This window comes from Triticum urartu, chromosome 7A (assembly GCF_056163025.1).
Source record: "Triticum urartu cultivar PI428250 chromosome 7A, HENAU_Tu73, whole genome shotgun sequence".
NCBI classification, from domain to species: domain Eukaryota; kingdom Viridiplantae; phylum Streptophyta; class Magnoliopsida; order Poales; family Poaceae; genus Triticum; species Triticum urartu.
This window is the reverse complement of record NC_141879.1, coordinates 32664085-32690134: the sequence shown is the minus strand read 5'-3', so window position 1 is coordinate 32690134 and position 26050 is coordinate 32664085. Positions and strand designations below refer to the sequence as shown.

Below are 26050 nucleotides of genomic sequence, written 5' to 3'. Positions count from 1 at the left end.
ATATCACCAGGAGTTATAGAACTTGTACTCGATATTCAGTTTGGTGCTAAAACTTTAAAAATACGAATTTGTGGTCATCCAACTTGCGTTTTCGTGCAAATACGGCCACTTCGCTCGTATCCACCCGTATGATCGCGCATGTGGCGCGCTAGCCTGGCAGAAGCCCACCCGTCAGTGACCAGGAGTGCACAAGGCGTTGGGTGACCCTAGCGTACCGGTTTATTAAACCAAAAATGCCCTCGCAATTTATTTAACTACGCAAAAGCCCTCAAATATGAAAAACTGTTGGGTTTGATGATGTTGGAACCAACTACCTGTTAATTAAACACTTAGAAGTACATCCACCGCACCAGTCCCGAATCACGTTTAACATGCACAAGTAAGATTTATTTAATTACATATACAAAAACATATCAAGTTTGTCTTGGTCAATCTGGTTTTCTAGGCATCCCCGGTCAATCAGATAAATAAGCCCACATGTCTAACTGGGTAATTTAGGGGTAGGACCACTAGTCAGGGATACGAAAAACGGGTTAGGCTAACCTGGTAATTAAGGCTAATCTACATAGGGCCCACCTGTCAGTGGGCTAATCAAAAGTTTATAACCCGGGCGCATGATAATTATGTAGAAAAAAGGTCCTGATGGATTTGCTCGACCTCGAGCGTGGAAGCGCAGGAGCAAACGACCACACCAAGTACGTGTCAGTGTCTATTAAGAAACAACACTTAGTTTTATATTTGAACCACAACAACTACTTGTATTCAAGTTTTCTCCAGGGCAGTATTTCTGATAACCGACCTGTTACCAGAAATTTCGATGGTCCCGTGAAAATTTTGTTATTGTGCAAAAATTTAAATTTAAACAACAGAAATGATGCCATAAATTATATCTTTCGTATGCATACAATGTAATAATAACACAGTTAGCTCAATGGTATGGTATGTGGTTCTATTTCGTGTAATGTTTTTTTTTACATTATTCATGCTCATTTTTGAAAAAGTTTGGTCTCGGTGCTGCAACAATAAGTTGAACTTGCGACCTTCTATAAGAGGAGTCGAGCTGGCGACTGTAATAGGATGCACTTATTTAAATTATTTGTTAAACTGAATATATTTAGGCATTAAAATATTTGAATTTAAAATTTCATTTCAAAGTTTGGACCAAAAAAGCTGGAATTCCCGAGATATTTTGAAACCTAGATTTTCGGCCTCTTCTGAAAAAAGGTAATTAAGAAAGATATCACTCATGGAAAAGTTTTATATGTTATGGATTAAACATTACACATTTTATGTGATTTTTTCAAATCCGAATTCCATTTGAATTTTGTTGGCGACAAAAACAAAGATTTTTCAGAAACCGGTTTCTGTCCGAAGCCGGGAAAAAAAGGAATGTAGAAAAAAAGAATCTGCGTCCAACATAAAACCGAGCCTATCTCTTTACACGCATCATGAATACGTAATTAGTGCAGTGGTTCACTACTGCATGCGTGTATACGAGGTCGGGCGTGGCCTCTTTTCTTGACGGGAGATCGGGCTTGACCATTTTATTGTCAATTCTCCCACAAACTAGTGCTCACCCATACGTGTTATTGATGGGATTCTGCTTAATTAAATACAGAATGAGGGGTACTTCTGCAGGAAAAAAAATACACGCGAGCTATTTCACTCACTGACAATGGGTCACAGTCATGCTGCCGTGCCATATAAGCGCATGATATGTTTGTATATGAGCGAAGTGACTGTATTTGCACGAGAACACAAATTGAATGATCATAAATCCGTATTTTTAAAGTTTTAGCACCAAACTGAACATCTAACGCAAATTTAATGACTCCCCATGATATTACCTCATTTGTGTTCACAAAAATGATATCGCCGCCCTCCATGGACCCAATCAGTCTAGGTTCACTCTCGGGATTTTCAATAGGGAGAAGGTACTTGGGATACACGACTGTACCACAAGCCCATGACGCACCTTCGTCGGAATCTATTTTTCTGGACCACACGTAGAGGATTAACCCGTCACTAGTAGAAAAACCCCATTCGTCCCGGTTGGTAAGGGCCTTTTGTCCCGGTTTGTGAACCGGGACTAAAGGGTCGTTACTAATGCCCTAACCCTTTAGTCCCGGTTCTTACACGAATCTGGACAGATGGGCCTTCACGTGGCCGGTGCGCCGAGCCCAGGCAGGAGGGCCTTTGGTCCCTGTTGGTGGCACCAATAGGAACCAATAGGCATCCACGCGTCAGCATTTCAGGGGCTGGGGTTTTTGTTTTTTTTAAAGGGGGGGGTTTAATTTAGGTGTTTCATATATTGTGTTAGCTAGCTAATTAATAGAGAGAAGTGTCCTCTCTTATGTCCGTGCTTGGTCGACGCTATATATATGTATATATAGAGAGAACTAGACACGCTAGCTATTAAGAAAATGAAGGAAACAGAAGATCGTCATGAACATATGCATACAGAGAGAAGTGATATCGGTCACCTCTCCTTCTCCGAGAGATTGGTCGAACAACAAGTTCTCGTATATCTACCCGACACTACCGACTACATATATAAAATAATTATCTCTTACAATGTAATTAATGTCCTAATTATATATAAACACAGGGTCCACATAGTATTCTCCATCTTCAGCGATCACGTGGTCAAGGAAGAATGCCGCCAATTCCTCTTGAATTGCTCGCATACGATCTGGTGCTAGGAGTTCATCCCGCATCCGAAACATCTAATTTGAACAAGAGGGTCAATACATATATATATGAATAAATGAAACTCAACACAAATGATGGTAATAAAATAAAATTGTGAATATTATTGCTTACGCACTTCATATTGTTCATCAGAGTAGCCCCGTTCACAGGTCGTGTGGCGGATGGACTCGCAAACGTAGTATTCACAGAAATCATTCCCTTATTCCTGCCACAACCACTTTATAAGAAATAGAGGTCAATCAAACTGATAAGCAAGCATGCCAAATGGTATTGATGAAACTAGCGCTTGAATCACTAGGAGATGCGTGGAACATGTTACTATAGTACTTACTTTCGGGTGTCTAAATTGTAGCTTCTTCGGCAGTCCTGGAGCTTTTTTGGTGAATTTTCTCCAAACTCTGCCAGATAAAGAAAACAATTACTTGATATCAGGAAATGAACAAAGTTGCTGATATGGTGGATAATGATCGATTTAACTTAATTCTCGAGCATTTGAGTCATGTCCGCATAGTCCTGGGGATCTTTTCGTCTCGAGTCTAACACGGTTACTAGTCCCCGCTCAAGCTTAATCTCTAGGAGAATATAGTGGAACCTGCGCACGCATGCATAACTCATCAATTACATTACTATAAGCTGGACTAATAAGGGAAACCGAATATGCACAAGACAGTAACACTCACTTGGAGTTGTAAGGAAAGAGTATTATATCTTTGTTTTCATTTATTACCAACGATCGTAGCAAGTTGGCCTCGGTATCTTCGGCACGATATTTAACCTCAGTTGCATCTATGAGATTTGTGTTAATGAACCCAATATCACCGATTTGTCTTTTCTTCAATTCGGCGATCTTCAATCTGCATAATATAGTGAGGATAATTATAAAATACATGCAATGAAAGAGCTGACCTATATAGAGAGACTTAATGACAGAAGTAGTACTACTTACAGACAGTAGCAAGTGACCGTCGCTTTATCGAGGGCCTTTTGATTGAAAAACTGGAAGAACTCCTCAAATGGAACATTCAACGGTTCAATTTCAACGAGGTCATACTCCTCTCTAACTCTCAGCGTCAAAGTATTCCTCCCCCAGACTCTCTGCGGGTTTTCATGTACCAATCATGGAATCTTCGCATCATCGTTGTTAGAGATCTTTCATCTTTGACGAGAGGCTTCTCGTACTCGTATTTGTGTTCCTCCACCTCCAAGAACTCATAACGTACATCGTCGGGCAGGTAATCTCCAAGATTGTTATAACCGGGCACCATCCTCGGATCATTAGTAGGCACCTTGAGCGGGGGGCACGATTGGTTCGCTTGTTCGCCGAGCTGGAGAATTTTTTTCCCAGCTCGTCGTTCTTTTAACCTTTGATCACTTACAGTACTTCTCGACCGCTCCGCTTCGACAGATGACTTTACAATAATGCGGTCATAGTTGCCTTTCAGCGGAGACTTTGCTGGTTTTTTCAGGGCAGCCAGAGTGCCTTTGCTTTCACCGGATCTACCTTCTCATCTGGAGGTGGATGTTTCTTTGCTTTCACCCCTTCAAAGAAGTTCCTCACTTCGGCTCGCGCGATCTTGGCGTTCTCCTCCGGGGTCCTCTCGTATGGTAACTTCTCTGGAGTCTTCAGAGAAGGACCGAATCTGTATTGCCTCCCGCCTCTAGCTGTACTGCTAGACGCTGGCAGAGCAGACGGAGCGGCTGCGGCTATCTTCTTTCCTTGCTTACGAGGCGAAGGAGAAGGACTACGGCGCGCCGGAGCAGCCGGAGCGGCGGCGGGTCTCTTCCGCCCTTGCCGACGAGGCGGAGAAGAAGGAGGCTGGCTGCTCGGGCGCGCCGGCGCAGGCGGATAAGGAGGCGGAGTGCCGCCACGCACCGGAGAAGGAGGCCAAGTGCCCTGATCGTCACTCGCCGGAGGAGGAGGCGGTGGAGGAGGCGGAGTGCCCTGACTCGCCGGAGGAGGAGGAGGAGGCGGAGGCGTCCATTTTGGAAGGTTGATGAGCTCCTTCCGCCATAGGCATGGAGTCTTCAGAGCAGAACCCAGCTGAGTCTCCCTGAGGGAGTCCAGGATTAGGGGGTATCCGGACAGCCGGATTATATCCTTCGGCCGGACTGTTGGACTATGAAGATACAAGATTGAAGACTTCGTCCCGTGTCCGGATGGGACTCTACTTGGCGTGGAAGGCAAGCTAGGCAATACGGATTGTATATCTCCTCCTTTGTAACCGACCTTGTGTAACCCTAGCCCCCTCCGATGTCTATATAAACCAGAGGGTTTAGGTCCGTAGGACAACAACAATCATTCCATAGGCTAGCTTCTAGGGTTTAGCCTCTTCGATCTCGTGGTAGATCAACTCTTGTAATATCCATATCATCAAGAATAAATCAAGCAGGACGTAGGGTTTTACCTCCATCAAGAGGGCCCGAACCTGGGTAAAACATCGTGTCCCTTGCCTCCTGTTACCATCCTCCTAGACTCACAGTTCGGGACCCCCTACCCGAGATCCGCCGGTTTTGACACCAACATTGGTGCTTTCATTGAGAGTTCCTCTGTGTCGTCATCATCAGGCTTGATGGCTCCTTCGATCATCGTTAGCGATGCAGTCCAGGGTGAGACTTTTCTCCCCGGACAGATTTTTGTATTCGGCGGCTTCGCACTGCGTGCCAACTCGCTTGGCCATCTGGAGCAAATCAAAAGTTACGCCCCTGGCCACTAGGTCAGGTTTGGAAGCTTAAACTACATGGCCGATATCCGCGGAGACTTGATCTTCGACGGATTCGAGCCCCTGCCTTGTGCGTCACGCGGTCACGATGAGTACGATTTAGCTCTACCATCGGACAGTGTTCAGGAGATCGCACCAGCAGCTGCTCCGACCCTCAATTCGGAGCCAGTTGCGCCGTCCATGGACGGGTGGATGGACCCCGCCACGGAGGCCTTATCCTCAGCGGCGATCGAGTCGAACATCGACCTTACCCTGCACGAGAGCCGTGTTGTCAAACTACCGGATCCTTCTCCGGCCACGGACTCCGAACCGCCTGCCCCCGTTCCTAGCGAATCCGATTGGGCGCCGATCATGGAGTTTACCTCCGCGGATATTTTTCAGCACTCGCCCTTTGGCGACATACTGAACTCATTAAGGTCTCTCTCCTTGTCAGGAGGATCCTGGCCGAACTATGTCCGGCAGGATTGGGATGCGGATGACGAAGAAATTCGCTGCCCACCCACCACCCACTTAGTAGCCACTGTCGTCAACTTAACCGACATGCTCGACTTCGACTCCGAAGACATCGACGGTATGGACGATGATGCGGGAGACGAAGAGGAACCACTGCCCATAGGGCACTGGACAGCCACCTCATCATACGATATATACATGGTGGACACACCCAAAGAAGGCAATGGCGACGAGACAGCGGATGATGACCCCTCCAAGAAGCAACCCAAGCGCCGACGTCAGCGGCGCCGCTCTAAGTCCCGCCAAAGCAAAAGTGGTGATACAGGCACAGGAGATAATAACACTCCGGATAGTGCCGAAGATGGCAACAATCCCCTCTAGCACGATCTAGGACAGGAGGATGGAGAGGCCAGCCCTCCAGAGAGAGCGGCAGATAGAGAAGCGGAGGATGATAATTACATGCCCCCCTCCGAAGACGAGGCAAGCCTCGACGATGACGAATTCGTCGTGCCAGAGGATCCCGTCGAACAAGAGCGCTTCAAGCGCCGGCTTATAGCCATGACAAATAGCCTTAAGAAAAAGCAGCAGCTTCAAGCTGATCAAGATCTGCTAGATGACAGATGGACTGAAGTCCTCGTGGCCGAGGAATATAAACTCGAACGCCCCTCCAAGAGTTACCCAAAATGTAGGTTGCTACCCCAACTGGAGGAAGAAGCGTAGGACGCGGCTGATCAGCCACCTCGTGGCCGCGATAGAGAGGCATTCCAGCCAAAAGCTCAGCCTGCACCCTGACGCCATTCAAATAAAAAGGCATGGGGAAATACGCCAGACCTGCGAGACGTATTGGAGAACAAAGCAAAACATGCAAGATCGATCTACGGATCACGAGGGTGCGCCACTATGCGAGACGATAAACGTCACGCCGGATACAGTAAAAGTAAATCCGGCTGGGCCGAACACAGCGGGCAAGACTCATTGGAGCTGCGTCACGATATAGCCCAGTACAGAGGTGCTGCACACCCCTTATGCTTCACAGACGAAGTAATGGATCATCAAATCTCAGAGGGTTTCAAACCCGTAAATATAGAATCATACGACGGCACAACAGATCCTGCGGTATGGATTGAGGATTTCCTTCTGCATATCCACATGGCACGCGGTGATGATCTACATGCCATTAAATACCTCCCACTCAAACTCAAAGGACCAACTCGGCATTGGCTCAATAGCTTGCCAGCAAAGTCCATTAGCTGTTGGGAGGATCTGGAAGCCGCATTCCTCGACAACTTTCAGGGCACTTATGTGCGACCACCAGATGCCGATGACTTGAGCCACATAATTCAGCAGCCAGAGGAATCGGCTAGGCAATTCTGGACACGGTTCCTAACAAAGAAAAATCAAATCATCGACTGTCCAGATGCAGAGGCTCTAGCAGCTTTCAAGCACAACATCCGCAACGAGTGGCTAGCCCGGCACCTTGGTCAAGAAATACCGAAATCTATGGCAGCCCTCACAACACTCATGACCCGCTTTTGTGCGGGAGAAGACAGCTGGCTGGCTCGCAGTAATAACATATCAAAGAACCATGGTACTTCGGATACCAAGGATGGCAGTAGCAGGTCACGTCGCAACAAACATAAGCGCCGCATTAACAGCGACAATACCGAGGATACGACAGTCAATGCCGGATTCAAAGGCTCTAAACCCAGTCAACGGAAAAAGCCATTTAAAAGAAGCACTCCGAGCCCGTCCATTTTGGACCGTATACTCGATCGCTCATGTCAAATACACGGCACCCCCGACAAGCCAGCCAACCACACCAATAGGGATTGTTGGGTGTTCAAGCAGGCCGGCAAGTTAATTGCCGAAAACAAAGATAAGGGGCCACATAGCGATGACAAGGAGGAGCCCCGGCAGCCGAATGCCGGAGGACAGAAGAGGTTCCCCCCCCCCCCCAAGTGCGGACGGTGAACATGATATACGCAACCCACATCCCCAAGAGGGAGCGGAAGCGTGCGCTCAGGGACGTATATGCGTTGTAGCCAGTCGCTCCAAAGTTCAACCCATGGTCCTCCTGTCCGATCACCTTAGATCGCAGGGACCACCCCACTAGTATCCGTCATGGCGGATTTGCCGCACTGGTCCTAGACCCAATTATTGACGGATTTCACCTCACTCGAGTCCTTATGGATGGCGGCAGCAGCCTAAACCTGCTTTACCAGGACACGGTGCGCAAAATCGGTATAGACCCCTCAAGAATCAAACCCACAAAAACGACCTTTAAAGGCGTCATACCAGGTGTAGAGGCCCATTGCACAGGCTCAGTCACACTGGAAGTGGTCTTCGGATCCCCGGATAACTTCCGAAGCGAAGAGTTAATCTTTGATATAGTCCCGTTCCGCAGTGGTTATCATGCACTGCTCGGGCGAACCGCATTTGTGAGATTCAATGCGGTACCGCATTATGCATACCTCAAGCTCAAGATGCCAGGACCTCAGGGGGTCATTACAGTTAATGGAAACACAGAGCGCTCTCTCCGAACGGAGGAGCACACCGCGGCCCTCACGGCGGAAGCGCAAAGCAGCCTCTTAAGCAATCCACTAGTTCGGCATTTAAGGACCCGAACACCTTCAAGCGCGCCCGGAGTAATCGGCAACAGGACCGCCTGGCACGTTCCGAGCTCGCATAGCAATGCGGCACCCACCCCGGCCCAAGCCAAACAGCGAAACTCGTGCCATGCGTACATAATTACGCATTAAAAATACCATGGGCACAGGTAGGGAGGGGGCACGACTACGGCACGCCCCAAGACGCGGCTTAAACCGCACTAGGGGCTTCCCGCTTTGTTATTTTTCTCTCTTTCAGGACAGTCTGGACACCCTGGAGGAGGAGCGCGACGTAGCAAAAGCCTGTTCCGCATTTTATCAGCAACAGGCTCGCAGATACCAAAGCAGAGAAGTATGGGCCAAAACTTATAACGTTGGCGAACTAGTTCTATGCCTGCCGGATAAGAAAAAGAACAAGCTCGAGCCCAAATGGGAAGGTCTCTTCATTATTGACCAAGTTCTGACCGGTGGAGCGTACCGATTGCGGGATGCATCGACTAATCGACTCGAGCTGAACCCATGGAACGCGGCCAGGCTTCGAAGATTCTATGCCTAGCGCCGGACCCTGTGTTCGTCCCCTTCCTCTGTCCATTTTTTATACATTATCTGTCTTGTTTTTCTTTCTTTCTTTTATTCTTTCTCCAGGCCTTCAAAGGCCAACTTGCGCCTCATTTGCACATTACATATGCGCCAGCCGCACTCATCATATCTGGGGGCTTCTTTCACAGAAGCTTGATTATTTATTTGGGCCTCATGCCCCGCACATGTTTTATGCTTCCACATGTACCTTTTTTCGCCATTATATGCATCGATATGACTTAAGTTTTGGCCAAGCTGGGTTGCCTGGCTCTTGTATTTATGCCCTACGTTCCCGTTAATTCGGCTAGGGCATAAGGGGAGCACCTCTGCAATTGTTACTGTCGGGTCAGCCGGATGTGTACCTCAGACTGGGTGAAGCCGAAAGCTAGCGTTCTTAAGGGAATATTCGGTTGGCGAACAAAAGATGATTTTTATTTATTTTCCATATCTGCCCCAGATGTTTTTTTCCTGCGTTTCCTATCGCAGTCCGGACATGCACTTTAGGGCATGCTTACCCAGGGAAAGGAACCCTTAACAGAACTATTCTCCCTGGAAGATGTTTCTTACTACCCATGTAATATAACATAACTAGTTGAGCACTTGTCTGTTCAAGCACCAATGACCCCTACGCCTGGTCTCCACGCATACCCCGGTTCTTATATAACCGAGCGGGTATTAGGATACACTCCGGACTATCGGGTCCCGAGGTTGAAGCGAAAAGGTCCGCCATGGCAAATGATCTACAATCCGGCTAGAAGGCATTATAGATGTCACTTTAATTACATAGTCATGCAGACTGACTAAATTCCTCCTCTATACCATCCAACAGGCGGTCTAGCCTACAATCCTGTTGGGAATACTTTGCGGCTAATTCTACTTTCCCATAAACTAAGCTAACAGGGATCTCTTTTCTATCGGGCCCCACAGGTCCGACCTCGGTCATGTGATTTGGGTCAGCCTTGGTGTACCATGTCTTCACCATGGCCCAGGCTTCTTGGGCACCTTGTCGGCAGGCCGATATCATCCATAATTGGAAGCGCCGACGTGCTCCCTTGAGCTTCTCCGTAAGCTCTGCAACGCCTTTTGGCAGGGAGGCGGATGGCCACAAGGTCTGGGCAACACCTTGCATCACCTGCCGAGCTTGTTCGTGCATATGCGACAGCTCGGATAGAAGATCACCCGCAGACCTGGGCATTTCCTCCGCGGGACGACCCGTCAGCATACCTACAGACATAACGATGTTAGTCGGCTTCTTCGCCGAACTCCTTTCAAAGATTCTTTCAAGCACTTACTGAAAATGCCGCGCCGAAGCCGCTTATTCTCCTTCTTGGAGTCTGCAAGCTGTCCCCGAATGTCTTTTAGTTCCACGCTCAGCTTAATATTGGCGTCTTGGAGATTGTTTTTCTCCCGCCTAACCTCAGTCAGCACGCGTTTGCCAGCCTCTAGCTGTCGCATAACATGTTGGTCCTCCGGATTTTCTCCGGATTCATCTGCAACATATGTTGTTAGATCTGCAGCCATGCCGCACGTTATATGGTAACCATCATTCTTTAAAGTAAATGTTACCAGCAGGTGACTTTTTCGGCTCCTGCAATGCGGCCACAGCAGCCCGCAGTTGGGTCTTGCATTCCTCTAGCTCCTGTGACAGCCTAGTATTCTTCTCTGTAAGAACCTGCACAATAAAGATGATCCTTAAACCAGTTCTGCTAACTGTTTCAAGTCTCAGGGGCTACTGATACATATAAATCGCCAGATTTACTTACCCGTACATCCTTTACATACTGATCAGTGGCTCTGGCTAGACCATCTTGAGCAGCTCGGAAGTACGCCTCTCTAGAATTGAAGGCATCAAATGCCTCTGGTGAGAAACAAGCGTCACGGAGTACAGCCCGGCGATGCCTATGATTCATGGCGCTTTCCACCTATAAGTTTGTAGCGGATAATCTATCTGCATCCTCTGTAGGGGGGTTATCCGGCGCCCTCCCCATATCGGCTTCCGCCTCTATGTCCGGTCCTGGTGCCCGGCTGGTGGAAGCGTGATTAGTAACATCGCCAGACATATTCCGGCGAGCATTTTTTCTGTTAAAGAAACACGGGCGTCATTATATTTCGAGAAAGACGACAACCACGGAGCGGGGTTTGTTATACCTTTGCGCCGGCGTCTCCGTCCTGACCGCCTTCCTTTTTGGCCTACCCGGCCTCGGCGCCTCCTGTTGGCGCATTGCTGCGGGTTCGGCGGGGCGTCCCGAATGCCTTCCCTGTAAAAATGCCATGTGTATATGGTGGGTGAAGTGTCTAAAAGGGGATCCTAGTTTTGGAGTTGGGATTTTTGGTTTTTCTTACGTGCGATGCAGGGAGCAGTCTGGGATAGTCGGCCGTAATGGCCACCAAGGCATCGTCGCAGCTTAACTGATAGAACTGCCGGTCTATCAGCTCCACAAATATAACCGAATCTTCTTCAAGTCCAGAATCGAGGGCCCGGTCAGGGTCCTCTGGTTGTGGAGAAGGGCTGCTGACCTCCCTTATGGCTTTTCGCAGTTCCTGCCGCAAAGTGGCAAGGTGAATACTTACGACAAAGAATGCGGGAAAAATGGGAGCAGGGAGATATAACTTACCCAGATTGGAGGATTGTACATGGAGAATCCATCCCATGGTTTGATGCGGGTGAACTCCTCTTCCTCACCCTTGAACAACTCGGATAGAATTTTCGCTAAAGCGGCAGTATTGTCCGGACCCTTACGCCCACAGCGGGTGGCGTCATCTGCCCCGTTATAACACCACAAGGGGTGCCCACGATATTGAAGTGGTTGCACTCCCCGCATTATGCAAATCGACATAACTTCGATTACTGTCAATCCTGATCGAGCCAGTGCTTTAATTCGGTTCATCAGATAGAGGACTTCTCCATTGTCTTCCACCTGGGGGCTCCGTGGGCACCAACTCCGGCGTGTCTTCACAGGAGCATTATTGAACTCAGGAAGACCCCGCTGAACAGGGTCCGGAAGGGGAACGTCCTCCATATAGAACCATTCTGAAGGCCAGTCTTCAGGTGACTTCTTCGGAGTACCGGACAGGTATCCGGTATCGGCGACGCGCCATATTTCGGCTCCGCCCACTTGATAAAGTGACCCCCTCTGTGTGCGAGGGACGAGGCAAAATAGCCTTCTCCACAGCTCGAAGTGAGCCTCGCAGCCCAGGAACAACTCGCAGAGAGCTACATAGTCGGCGATATGTAGGATGGAGGCAGGGGTGAAATTGTGTAATTGGAGGCCGTAGAACTCCAGGAGCCCGCGGAGGAACGGATGAATTGGAAATCCGAGTCCCCTTAATAGATAGGGAACAAGGCAGACCCGTTCCCCCATAGAGGGACAGGGAAAGCTCTCTGCTTGCTCCCCGCCATTATAGGTGGCAAGCCCGGCTCGAACAGGCACCATATATGCCGGAGGGAGAAATCCCTTGGTTTGCAGTTCGACCAATCGACTGTGTGGGACTGAACACCTCTCCCAATCACCGGGCTTAGGGCTACGGGGGCAGGAGGAGGAGCTGCGGAGGTCGGCCATGCTGGAATGGATCTTTCCGAAACGCGCTCTGATGGATTCTCGCTGAGGGGAGGATGGTGTGGATCGGATCTAAGAATCCCTATCCCTTTAATAGACAATTTATTTATCTGGCTAGGGAGGCAAATGTAAAAATGCCCTGGTGCCTCGTATTCATTCGACGCATGGGAGATAGCCCTTATTGGGCACAGAAGCCAAGAGGTTCAACATTTATGGGGACGGACACTGCTTACAAACACTTGGAAATTGGAGAAGAACCCGCCTTGCAATGCCGAAGACAATACTGCATGCCGGACTCATCGTCATTGAAGCCTGGTTCGAGGGCTACTAAGGGAGTCCAGGATTAGGGGGTATCCGGACAGCCGGATTATATCCTTTGGCCGGACTGTTCGACTATGAAGATACAAGATTGAAGACTTCGTCCCGTGTCCGGATGGGACTCTACTTGGCGTGGAAGGCAAGCTAGGCAATACGGATATGTATATCTCCTCCTTTGTAACCGACCTTGTGTAACCCTAGCCCCCTCCGGTGTCTATATAAACCGAAGGGTTTAGGTCCGTAGGACAACAACAATCATACCATAGGCTAGCTTCTAGGGTTTAGCCTCTCCGATCTCATGGTAGATCAACTCTTGTAATATCCATATCATCAAGAATAAATCAAGCAGGACGTAGGGTTTTACCTCCATCAAGAGGGCCCGAACCTGGGTAAAACATCGTGTCCCCTGCCTCCTATTACCATCCGCCTAGACGCACAGTTCGGGACCCCCTACCCGAGATCCGTCGGTTTTGACACCGACACTCCCCTTCACTGGTAGGGTGGTCAAGCTGGAGGTCCTCAAATCCCTCCGTTATTTCATCCACCATCACCCTAGCATATCCTTCTGGAATCGGCCGGAAGTGAAAAGTTGCGCCGGGTTCAGTAGGAAAAACAGAGCCAACAACCGCCTTGACCTTCAAATTCATCCATTGCATCATAAGGTGGCAATTTTGAGACTCCGTGATAGCATCCACGGGATAGCTGGCAGGAGCCGTCAAGACATGCTCCGGCTGAAGCAGCTCGGTGGAAGCCACGCTGCTTCTCCGCTGAGATGGCAGGGTAGCTTCGGGGGAAGCTTCGGCATGTCGCTTGCTGCGATTTGCTTCTCGTTCCTCTATCGCTTGTACCCTTGCATGCAACGCCTGAATTTGGGCATGCTCCACTTTTTCCTCCTCTCCTGGCATTTGTAACCGCCTGCGTCCGGAAAACCAGCATTCCACGGAACGAAGCCTGGCGTGCCTCGTGTCCGTCCAGGGTGCTCAGGATTCCTGAGGGCCATTGTGAGCTCGTCGTTCTCTCTGTCTGGAACGAACGTCCCTTGCTGCGCTGCATCGATATAGTGCTTTAGCTTCTTGACTAGTATGTTTATTTGCTCGTCGGTCCAAACGCATTTCCCTGATACAGGGTCCAAGGTTCCGCCAGCCCCAAAGAACCAAGTCTGGCAACGGTCTGGCCAGTTCATTGTCTCTGGTTCGATCCCTTTATCAAGCAGATCATTCTCAGCCTTGGCCCACTTAGGCCGGGCTTTGAGGTAGCTACCTGACCCCGTGCGATGATGAAGCTTCTTCTTTGCAGCATTTTTCTTGTTTGTCGCCGACATCTTCTTACTCTTTTCCGATGTCTTGTAGGCCACAAATGCGGGCCAGTGATCTCTGATCTTCTCATATCTGCCGATGAATTCTGGTGTCTCTTCTTTGTCGAAAAATGTTTTCAGCTCATTCTTCCACCTCCTGAATAGGTCTGCCATCTTCTTAAGAGCATGAGACTTGATTAATTGCTCTTTAACTGGCTTCTCCAGATCCTCCTCTGGCGGTAGGGTGAAATTTGCCTTCAACTCAGTCCAAAGATCATCTTTCTGCATATCATTGACATAAGACACCTCAGGGTCTTCGTTCTTAGGCTTACACCATTGCTGGATGCTGATCGGGATCTTGTCCCTAACAAGAACCCCGCACTGAGCAGCAAATGCTTCCTTTGTCCGAATGGGTTTAATCGGCATGCCATCGCGCGCGATTTCTATGATCTCAAACCTTTCATGCAAGCGCAACTTTTTCTTCGGGCCTCGTCTCTTTACCAAAGTTGTGCTTGATCCGGAGGGATAGAAAAAAGAAGAATTAGACGAGAGTTAATTAATATGTGTACATACCAAAACAATGAATGAATCAATTAGCTAGTCGTCACAGGCTTAACTAATATATTTACCTGGCTGGACTCTGTTCGGTCACCGGAGCCGTCACCACGGGCTCCGTCTTGCACCAGCATTGGGTCACCGTAGCCTGCTTCTTCTTCACCCTGTTCTGCTTCCAGACCATCATTGTCGTTAAGATACGACATGACATCACCTCCGGCTAAGATTATGTCCCCCAACACCTGTTCTTGTTCCTCATCTCGTCCGAACTCCATTGTTTCTGCAAATATTACAACATGGCAATTATTACACAAACATGACAGCATGTGGATATATTAGTGGCAAATCTAGACCTAGCTTATTCCGGGTTTAGGGTGGCCTCGGCAATGTTTCAAGGCTAGGGGCGCGGCGGGAGGGGGTAGGAGACCGACATCTTTTTTTCTAGGGTTTGGGTGTCCTCGAGAGTTTTGGTCGAGCGAGAGGGCCGGGGGGTGCTCCCGTGGTATAAGTTATCACGGTCGAAGTTATCCGGGAGGGGGTTATATCGACAACGACGACATACATACATGGAAAAATAATGTTATCGGGGAGGGGGTAGGTCGACCCCCCCCCCCACTCGTGTTGAAGTTATCGGGACACAGGGTATTTCGACAACGACATATCCGATAAAAAATAAGAAGACGAAGAAGAAATAAAAAGAGGAGAATAAGATATTAATAGAGGAGAAGATTGAAGAAAAAAAAAGAAGAAGAAAAAAGAGGAGAAGAAGAAAGAAATAGAGGATAAGAAGAGAAAATAGAATATTCTATTTTTTCTTCTTCTCCTCTATTCCTTTCTTCTTCTCCTCTTCTTTTTCTTCTTTTTTCTTCTTCTTATTTATTTCTCCTCTTCTTCCTCTCCTCTTCTTCTCCTTTCTTCCTCTTCTTAGTTCCCTTTTTCCTCTCATTCCTTTTCTTCTTCTTCTTCCTTTCCTAGCTAGATATATAAAACTTTTCTAAAAATGTAACTTCTGCATACATACATGGGAAAATAATATTATCAGGGAGGGGGTAGGTCGACCCCCCCTCGTGTTCAAGTTATCGGGACACGGGGTATATCGACAATGACATATCCGATAAAAAATAAGAAGACGAAGAAGAAATAAAAAGAGGAGAATAAGATATTAATAGAGGAGAAGATTGAAGAAAAAAAGAAGAAAAAAAGGAGAAGAAGAGAAAATAGAATATTCTATTTTTTATTCTTCTCATCTATTACTTTCTTCTTATCCTCTTCTTTTTCTTGTTTTTTCTTCTTTTTATTTATTTCTCCTCTTCTTCCTCTCCTCTTCTTCTCCTTTCTTCCTCTTCTTATTTTCCTTTTTCCTCTCATTCTTTTTCTTCTTCTTCCTTTCCTAGCTAGATATATAAAACTTTTCTAAAAATGTAACTTTTGCATACATACATGGGAAAATAATATTATCGGGGAGGGGGTAGGTCGAACCCCCCCCCCCCCCGTGTTGAAATTATCGGGGCACAGGGTATATCGACAACGACATATCTGATAAAAAATAAGAAGACAAAGAAGAAATAAAAAGAGGAGAAGAAGAAAGGAATAGAGGAGAAGATCGAAGAAAAATAAAGAAGAAAAAAAGAGGAAAAGAAGAAAGGAATAGAGGAGAAGAAGAAAAAAATCTTCTCCTCTATTCCTTTCTTCTTCTCCTCTTTTTTTTTCTTCTTTTTTGCTTTTCTTATTTATTTCTCCTCTTCTTCCTCTCCTCTTCTTCTCCTTTCTTCCTCTTCTTATTTCCTTTTTCCTCTCATTCTTTTTCTTCTTCTTCCTTCTTAAAAATACATGAAGTAGTATTGCTTGCTTTTTTAAAATAATGTTCAAAAATAAATAGTATTGCTTCCTTTTTCTCTCATTTTTTAAAATAAGGTTTTGCCTAATTCATTGTTCATATAAATATACAATCATTTGCATATTTACAATAAATAATATCACCAAAAAATTATATGAACAGAAAAAAATCCTAATTTTTCTAAAAATCTATCTTTTGCATATATACATGAACATATATATATATACATACATATATATACATACATACATATATACATTTTTATAAAAATGCAAAAAACAGAAAATCTAAAAAAAGGACATATAAACAGATATAAACACATACATATACTCATACATATGCATATAATCAGGAAAAAAAACATCTATATATATATATGCAAAAAAACAGGGAGGAAGAGGGGGGCGGTGCCGGCCCTGACCAAATGGATGAGGCAGGGCGACGGCGGCGCGGGGCAGCTGTGGGCAGGGCGACGGCGGTGTGTGGTTGGGGCAGGGCGCGCGAGGCAGAGGCAACGGCGGCGCGGGGCAGCTGGGGCGACGACGACGTGGTCGGGCCAGGGGCGCGCCGCGTGGTCGGGGCGGGCCACCAGCGGCGTGCTCGGGGCAGGGCGGCGACGGCGCCGACGAGGCAGTAGAGGGCGGCGACGACGTTGACGGAGCGAGCTCGATCGGGCAGCCTGGCAGCGTCGTCGGGCAAACTGATGCAGATGATGTCTGAAAAATGCCAAGTGCTTTCTTATATACTGAGAGCATTGGTCCCGGTTCGTGGCACCAACCGGGACCAATGCCACCCTTTAGTCCCGGTTGGTGGCACCAACCGGGACCAAAGGCCTCTTTTCAGCAGCCCAAAGGGCGGGAAGCGGCGGCCTTTGGTCCCGGTTGGTAGCACCAACCGGGACTAAAGGGTGGCATTGGTCCCGGTTGATGCCACGAACCGGTACCAATGCACCCCTTTAGTCCCGGTTGGTGGCACCAACCGGGACCAAAGGCCTTGTGCTGAAACTGGCGTGGTGCGGTGGGATGTTTAGTCCCACCTCGCTAGCCGAGAGGCTTCGACAGTGGTTTATAAGCGCTGCTGCGCTGACCACTTCGAGTTCCTCTCAAATGCAGGCTTACGGGCCTAAAGTCACTTTATCTGCCTGTGGGCCTACTGGGCCTCCTGCGGGCCTGAATCCTCGCCCAAGGTAGGGTTTCTAGTCGTATTCAGGCCGTGGGGGCCCAGTAGGTGGCACTTTTTTCTTTGTTGATTTATTTATTTTATTTTGTTTCTACTTACAACAAAATACTTAATGTTGCTATTTTTATTTTTTTCCAGTTTTTTGTTTTGTTTTTTGCATTATTTATTTCTTTTGTTTCTTGCTTTATTTTTTAATTTTTATTGCTTTTAGGTCAGAAAAATTATAAACTTTCTGTTAGTGCCATTAGTTTTCAAATTTGAATAGTTAAAATTTGAATTCTTTGAAATTTGTGTGAATCACAAGTATGTGATTAACTTTACTATAAAATGGTTTTTTTTCCAGTTTTTTGTTTTGTTTTTTGCATTATTTATTTTCTTTTTTTTTGCTTTAATTTTTAATTCTTTTTTGCTTTTAGGTTAGCAAAGTTATAAACTTTCTGTTAGTGCCATTAGATTTAGAAAAATTATAAACTTTCTGTTACTGTCATTGGTTTTCAAATTTGAATAGTTAAAATTTGAATTCTTTGATATTTGTGTGAATTCACAAGTTTGTGATTAACTTTACTATAAAAATAGTTTTTTCCAGTTTTTTGTTTTGTTTTTTGCATTATTTATTTTCTTTTGTTTTTTGCTTTATTTTTTAATTCATTTTGCTTTTAGGTCAGAAAAATTATAAACTCTCTGTTAGTGCCATTAGTTTTCAAATTTGAATAGTTAAAATTTGAATTGTTTAAAATTTGTGTGAATCACAAGTTTGTGATTAACTTTACGATAAAAATAGTTTTTTTCCTGTTTTTTTGTTTTGTTTTTTGCATTATTTATTGTCTTTTGTTTTTTGCTTTAATTTTTCATTCTTTTTGCTTTTAGGTTAGCAAAATTATAAACTTTCTGTTAGTGCTATTAATTTTAGAAAAAATATAAACTTTCTGTTAGTGCCATTAGTTTTCAAATTTGAATAGTTAAAACTTGAATTCTTTGAAATTTGTGTGAATCACAAGTTTGTGATTAACTTACTAAAAATGAGCATAGATGCGCTTATAGAGAAATTTCAACCTAAATTCATAGTAAATTTCTATGAATTTCAGAGAAATTCACTCCGAATTTAGGTTAAACTTTTCTCTATAAGGGCATCTATTTTCATTTTGAGAGGAGCTCAACAAGCCAGAGAGGGAAGGGCTTATAAACTGGTGTGAGCCCCCTTCGGTTGGCAAGGTGGGACTAAACTCTGCCCGCAACGAGGACCAACCCTTTTTGTCCCGGTTTGTGGCACAAACCGGGACTAATGGTCATGAGCCAGGGGCGAGGAGCATCGGTCCCGATTGGTGCCACGAACCGGGACCAATGCCCCTTTAGTCCCGGTTAGTGGTACCAACCGGGACCAAAGGCCTTGCGCTGCCCGCGGCCAAAAGTTTAGTCCCACCTTGCTAGTTGAGAGGGGCTAGGAGTGGTTTATAAGCCCCACTGCGGCTGCCCTCTCGAGCTCCTCTCAAATGCAGGCTTATGGGCCTAGTCTCACACTATGCTGTCTGTGCGCCTATTGGGCCTTCTGCGGGCCTGAATCCTGGCCCAGGTTGGGTTTCTAGTCGTATTCACGCCGTGGTGGCCCAATAGGTGGCAGTTTTTTTATTTTTTCCAGTTTTTTGTTTTGTTTTTTGCATTATTTATTTTCTTTTGTTTCTTGCTTTATTTTTTTAATTCTTTTTGCTTTTAGGTCAGAAAAATTGTAAACTTTCTGTTAGTGCCATTCGTTTTTAAATTTGAATAGTTAAAATTTGAATTCTTTGAAATTTGTGTGAATCACAAGTTTGTGATTAACTTTACTATTAAAATATTTTTTACCATTTTTTTGTTTTGTTTTTTGCATTATTTATTTTCTTTTCTTTTTTTCTTTTTTTAATTCTTTTTGCTTTTAGGTCAGCAAAATTATAAACTCTCTGTTAGTGCCATTAGTTTTAGAAAAATTATAAACTTTCTGTTAGTGCCATTAGTTTTCAAATTTAAGTAGTTAAAATTTGAATTCTTTGAAATTTGTGTGAATCACAAGTTTGTGATTATCTTTACTATAAAAATAGTTTTTTTCCAGTTTTTTTGTTTTGTTGATTGCATTATTTATTTCTTTTGTTTTTTGCTTTATTTTTTAATTCCTTTTGCTTTTAGGTCGGAAAAATTATAAACTTTATATTAGTGCCATTAGTTTTAGAAAAAATTATAAACTTTCTGTTAGTGCCATTAGTTTTCAAATTTGAATAGTTCAAATTTGAATAATGGTATTACGAGGGCCGAACCATAAGACACTAAAGCATTTCAAATGAACTCTGAAAAAGTTGAAAGTTGGCATGGTATCATAATTTCACCCACATAGCATGTGCATGTACAAAACGGACAATGGTATCATACTCGTCTGTTACAAAGTTGGCATGGTATCATCATAATAGTTGCGGTAGAAAGTCTTCACTTTTTCTTCGCTTGTGTCATTTGCTTATTGCGCCGTAACCATGGATAATCTTCATCGTTTATCAGGATGCTTGGGTTAGCCTTGACTTTGAAGGGAGGAATTTCATGAAACTTTTCATAATCTTCAGACATGTCTGTCTTGCCCTCCACTCCCACGATATCCCTTTTTGCTGAAAGAACTATGTGACGCTTTGGCTCATCGTATGATGTATTCGCTTCCTTATCTTTTCTTTTTCTCGATTTGGTAGACATGTCCTTCACATAGATAACCTGTGCCACATCATTGGCTAGGACGAACGGTTCGTCTGCATACGCAAGATTGTTGAGATCCACTGTTGTCATTCCGTACTGTGGGTCTATCTGTACCCCGCCACCTGACAGATTGACCCATTTGCACTTAAACAAAGGGGCCTTAAAATCATGTCCGTAGTCAAGTTCCCATATGTCCACTATGTAACCATAATATGTGTCATTTCCCCTCTTGGTTGCTGCATCAAAGCGGACACCGCTATTTTGGTTGGTGCTCTTTTGATCTTGGGCGATCATGTAAAATGTATTCCCATTTATCTCGTATCCTTTGTAAGTCAATACAGTCAAAGATGGTCCCCTGGACAACAAGTACAGCTCATCACAAACAGTGTTGTCACCTCTGAGACATGTTTCCAACCAACTGCTGAAAGTCCTGATGTGTTCACATGTAATCCAGTCGTCGCACTGCTCTGGGTGTTTAGAGCGAAGACTGTTCTTGTGTTCATCGACATACGGGGTCACCAAGGTAGAGTTCTGTAGAACTGTGTAGTGTGCTCGAGACCAAGAATATCCGTCCCTGCATATTATTGAGGCCCCTCCCAGCGTGCCTTTTCCAGTCAGTCTCCCCTCATACCGCGATTTAGGGAGACCTATCTTCTTAAGGCCAGGAATGAAGTCAACACAAAATCCAATGACATCCTCTGTTTGATGGCCCATGGAGATGCTTCCTTCTGGCCTAGCGCGGTTACGGACATATTTCTTTAGGACTCTCATGAACCTCTCAAAGGGGAACATATTGTGTAGAAATACGGGCCCCAGAATGACAATCTCGTCGACTAGATGAACTAGGACGTGCGTCATGATATTGAAGAAGAATGGTGGGAACACTAGCTCAAAACTGACAAGACATTGCGCCACATCACTCCTTAGCCTTGGTACGATTTCTGGATCGATCACCTTCTGAGAGATTGCATTGAGGAATGCACATAGCTTCATAATGGCTAATCGGACGTTTTTCGGTAGAAGCCCCCTCAATGCAACCGGAAGCACTTGCGTCATAATCACGTGGCAGTCATGAGACTTTAGGTTCTGGAACTTTTTCTCTGGCATATTTATTATTTCCTTTATATTCGACGAGAAGCCAGTCGGGACCTTCATACTGAGCAGGCATTCAAAGAAGATTTCTTTCTCTTCTTTCGTAAGAGCGTAGCTGGCAGGACCTTTATACTGCTTCGGAGGCATGCCATCTTTTTCGTTCAAACGTTGCAGGTCCTCCCGTGCCTCAGGTGTATCTTTTGTCTTCCCATACACGCCCAAGAAGCCTAGCAGGTTCACGCAAAGGTTCTTCGTCACGTGCATCACGTCGATTGAAGAGCGGACCTCTAGGTCTTTCCAGTAGGGTAGGTCCCAAAATATAGATTTCTTCTTCCACATGGGTGCGTGTCCCTCAGCGTCATTCGGAACAGCTAGTCCGCCGGGACCCTTTCCAAAGATTACGTGTAAATCATTGACCATAGCAAGTATGTGATCACCGGTACGCATGGCGGGCTTCTTCCGGTGATCTGCCTCGCCTTTGAAATGCTTGCCTTTCTTTCGACATTGATGGTTGGTCAGAAGAAATCGACGATGGCCCAGGTACACATTCATCCTGCATTTGTCCAGGTATATACTTTCAGTTTCTTCTAAACAGTGCGTGCATGTGTGGTATCCCTTGTTTGTCTGTCCCGAAAGGTTACTGAGAGCGGGCCAATCGTTGATGGTTACAAACAGCAACGCGTGCAGGTTAAATTCCTCCTATTTGTGCTCATCCCACATACGTACACCGTTTCCATTCCACAGTTGTAAAATTTCTTCAACTAATGGCCTTAGGAACACATCAATGTCGTTGCCGGGTTGCTTAGGGCCTTGGATGAGAATTGGCATCATAATGAATTTGTGCTTCATGCACATCCAAGGAGGAAGGTTATACATACATAGAGTAACGGGCCAGGTGCTGTGATTGCTGCTCTGCTCCCCGAAAGGATTAATGCCATCCGCGTTTAAACCAAACCATACGTTCCTTGGGTCACTTGCAAACTCAGGCCAGTACTTTCTCTCAATTTTTCTCCACTGCGACCCGTCAGCGGGTGCTCTCAACTTCCCGTCTTTCTTACGGTCCTCACTGTGCCATCGCATCAACTTGGCATGCTCTTTGTTTCTGAACAGTTGTTTCAACCGTGGTATTATAGGAGCATACCACATCACCTTCGCAGGAACCCTCTTCCTGCGGGGCTCGCCCTCAACATCACCAGGGTCATCTCGTCTGATCTTATACCGCAATGCACCGCATACCGGACATGCGTTCAAATCCTTGTATGCACCACGGTAGAGGATGCAGTCATTAGGGCATGCATGTATCTTCTGCACCTCCAATCCTAGAGGGCATACGACCTTCTTTGTTGCGTATGTACTGTCGGGCAATTCGTTATCCTTTAGAAGCTTCTTCTTCAATATTTTCAGTAGCTTCTCAAATCCTTTGTCAGGCACAGCATTCTCAGCCTTCCACTGCAGCAATTCCAGTACGGTACCGAGCTTTGTGTTGCCATCTTCGCAATTGGGTTACAACCCTTTTTTGTGATCCTCTAACATGCGATCGAACTTCAGCTTCTACTTTTGACTTTCGCATTGCGTCCTTGCATCGACAATGACCCGGTAGAGATCATCATCATCGGGCACATTGTCTGGTTCCTCATGATCTTCAGCAGCTTCCCCTGTTGCAGCATCATTGGGAACATCGTCTGGTTCCTCTTAATCTTCAGCAGCTTCCCCCGTTGCAGCATCATCGTATTCAGGGGGCACATAGTTGCCATCGTCCTCTTCTTCTTCACTGTCTTCCATCATAACCCCTATTTCTCCGTGCCTCGTCCAAACATTATAGTGTGGCATGAAACCATTGTAAAGCAGGTGGGTGTGAAGGATTTTCCGGTCAGAGTAAGACTTCGTATTCCCACATTTAGGGCATGGACAACACATAAAACCATTCTTCTTGTTTGCCTCAGCCACTTCGAGAAAATCATGCACACCCTTAATGTACTCGGAGGTGTGTCTATCACCGTACATCCATTGCCGGTTCATCTACGTGCATTATATAAAATTAAGTGTGTCAAAAACCATTACAGAACATCATGAATAGATAATTAAGTGACCAAATTAATAGAAGTTCATCATCACATTAAAACCAAAGTACATACATAGTTATCATCTAACAACATATAGCTCTCCAGAGCATCTAATTAATTAAACCATACATTGAAACTATGTAAAACATTTCAATGTGAAAACAAATGCGATCATAATCGCAACCAAGGTAACAATTGATCCAATGGCATAATGATACCAAGCCTCGGTATGAATGGCATATTTTCTAATCTTTCTCATCTTCAACCGCATTGCATCCATCTTGATCTTGTGATGACATCCGCAACATGCAACTCCAATATCATCTTCTCCTCCTCAATTTTTTTTATTTTTTTCCTTCAAGTAATTGTTTTCTTCTTCAACTAAATTTAACCTCTCGACAATAGGGTCGGTTGGAATTTCCAGTTCAACTACCTCCTAGATAAATAAAATCTATGTCACGTTGGTCGGCATAATTATCATAAACAATAAATGAACCAAATAGTTATAAAAAATAATATATACCACATCCGAATCATAGCCAGGACGAGGGCCGACGGCGGCGGGTACCAAAACCATCGCACTATATAATAACAAGCAATAATAAAAGTAAGAAAATTAGACAAGTATCTATCTAAAGTAAGGATTTTTTTCTTTCAGAAAGAAGATAAGAACAAGAGGCTCACCACGGTGGTGCCGGCGACGAGATCGACGGCGGTGAAGATGGGAGTGGGATGTGACGGGCCGCTTAACCTAGACAAATCTCGAGGAAAATGGAGCTTTGAGGTCGAGCTTCGAGAGGAGAAAGCTTAACTAGTGTGGCTCAGGCATTTCATCGAACACCTCATGTGCATAGGAGGTGAGCTAGAGCACCACAAAGCCCTCCCCTCGCCGGCCAGAGAAAAATAGAGCACTGGGGTACTCTGCTCGCGGGCGAGGGGTATATATAGGCACCTCATTGGTCCCGGTTCGTGGCATGAACCGGGACTAAAGGTGTTGGGGAACGTTGCAGAAAACAAAAAATTTCCTACTCGTTTCACCAAGATCCATCTAGGAGTTCATCTAGCAACGAGTCATCGGATGCATCTACATACCTTTGTAGATCGCGTGCGGAAGCGTTCAAAGAACGGGGATGAGGTAGTCGTACACGACGTGATCCAAATCACCGATGACCAAGCGCCGAACGGACGGCACCTCTGCGTCAACACACGTACGGGACGGGAGACGTCTCCTCCTTCTTGATCCAGCAAGGGGGAAGGAGAGGTTGATGAAGATCCAGCATCACGACGGCGTGGTGGTGGATGCAGGGCGTCACAGTAGCAGGGCTTCGCCTATACTACGAGAGAGAGACGTAACGGGGAGAGAGGGAGGCGCCAGGGGCTGGTGTATGAAGTCCCTCCTCTCCCCCACTATATATAGGAGGGCCAAGGGGGGGGTGCGCCAGCCTAGGAGATCCAATCTCCTAGGTGCGGCGGCCAAGGGGAGGTTTCTCTCCCCCCCAAGGCACCTAGGGGTGCCTTCCACTAGTGGGACTCCTCCCCTGTGGAAACCCTAGGCGCATGGGCCTATAGGGGCTGGTGCCCTTGGCCCATATAGGCCAAGGCGCACCCCCTACAGCCCATGTGGCCCCCCGGGGCAGGTGGCCCCACCCTGTGGGCCCCCGGGGCCCCTCCGGTGGTCCCGGTACAATACCGATGACCCCGAAACTTGTCCCGATGGCCGAAACAGCACTTCCTATATATAATTCTTTACCTTCGGACCATTCTGGAACTCCTCGTGACGTCCGGGATCTCATCCGGGACTCCGAACAACATTCGGGTTACTGCACAAACATATCTTCACAACCCCAGCGTCACCGAACCTTAAGTGTGTAGACCCTACGGGTTCGGGAGACAAGCAGACATGACCGAGACGACTCTCCGGTCAATAACCAATAGAGGGATCTGGATACCCATGTTGGCTCCCACATGCTCCATGATGATCTCATCGGATGAACCACGATGTCGAGGATTCAATCAACCCCGTATGCAAATCCCTTTGTCAATCGATATGTTACTTGCCCGAGATTCGATCGTCGGTATCCCAATACCTCGTTCAATCTCGTTACCGGCAAGTCACTTTACTCGTACCGTAATGCATGATCCCGTGACCAGACACTTGGTCACTTTGAGCTCATTATGATGATGCATTACCGAGTGGGCCCAGTGATACCTCTCCGTCATACGGAGTGACAAATCCCAGTCTTGATCCATGTCAACCCAACAGACACTTTCGGAGATACCCGTAGTCTACCTTTATAGTCACCCAGTTACGTTGTGACGTTTGGTATACCCAAAGCACTCCTACGGCATCCGGGAGTTACACGATCTCATGGTCTAAGG

General features: G+C 46.2%; 1 protein-coding gene across 1 annotated transcript in view; it reads right to left on the bottom strand.

Moving 5' to 3' along the window:
* Window positions 1-26050, bottom strand: part of LOC147957337 (uncharacterized) — a 28024-nt gene that overhangs the window by 505 nt on the left and 1469 nt on the right. The window contains exon 2 of the mRNA XM_087531651.1: window positions 1846-2020. Coding sequence (XP_087387777.1) covers window positions 1846-2020 — 175 coding nt within the window. The remainder of the gene's footprint in view (window positions 1-1845; window positions 2021-26050) is intronic.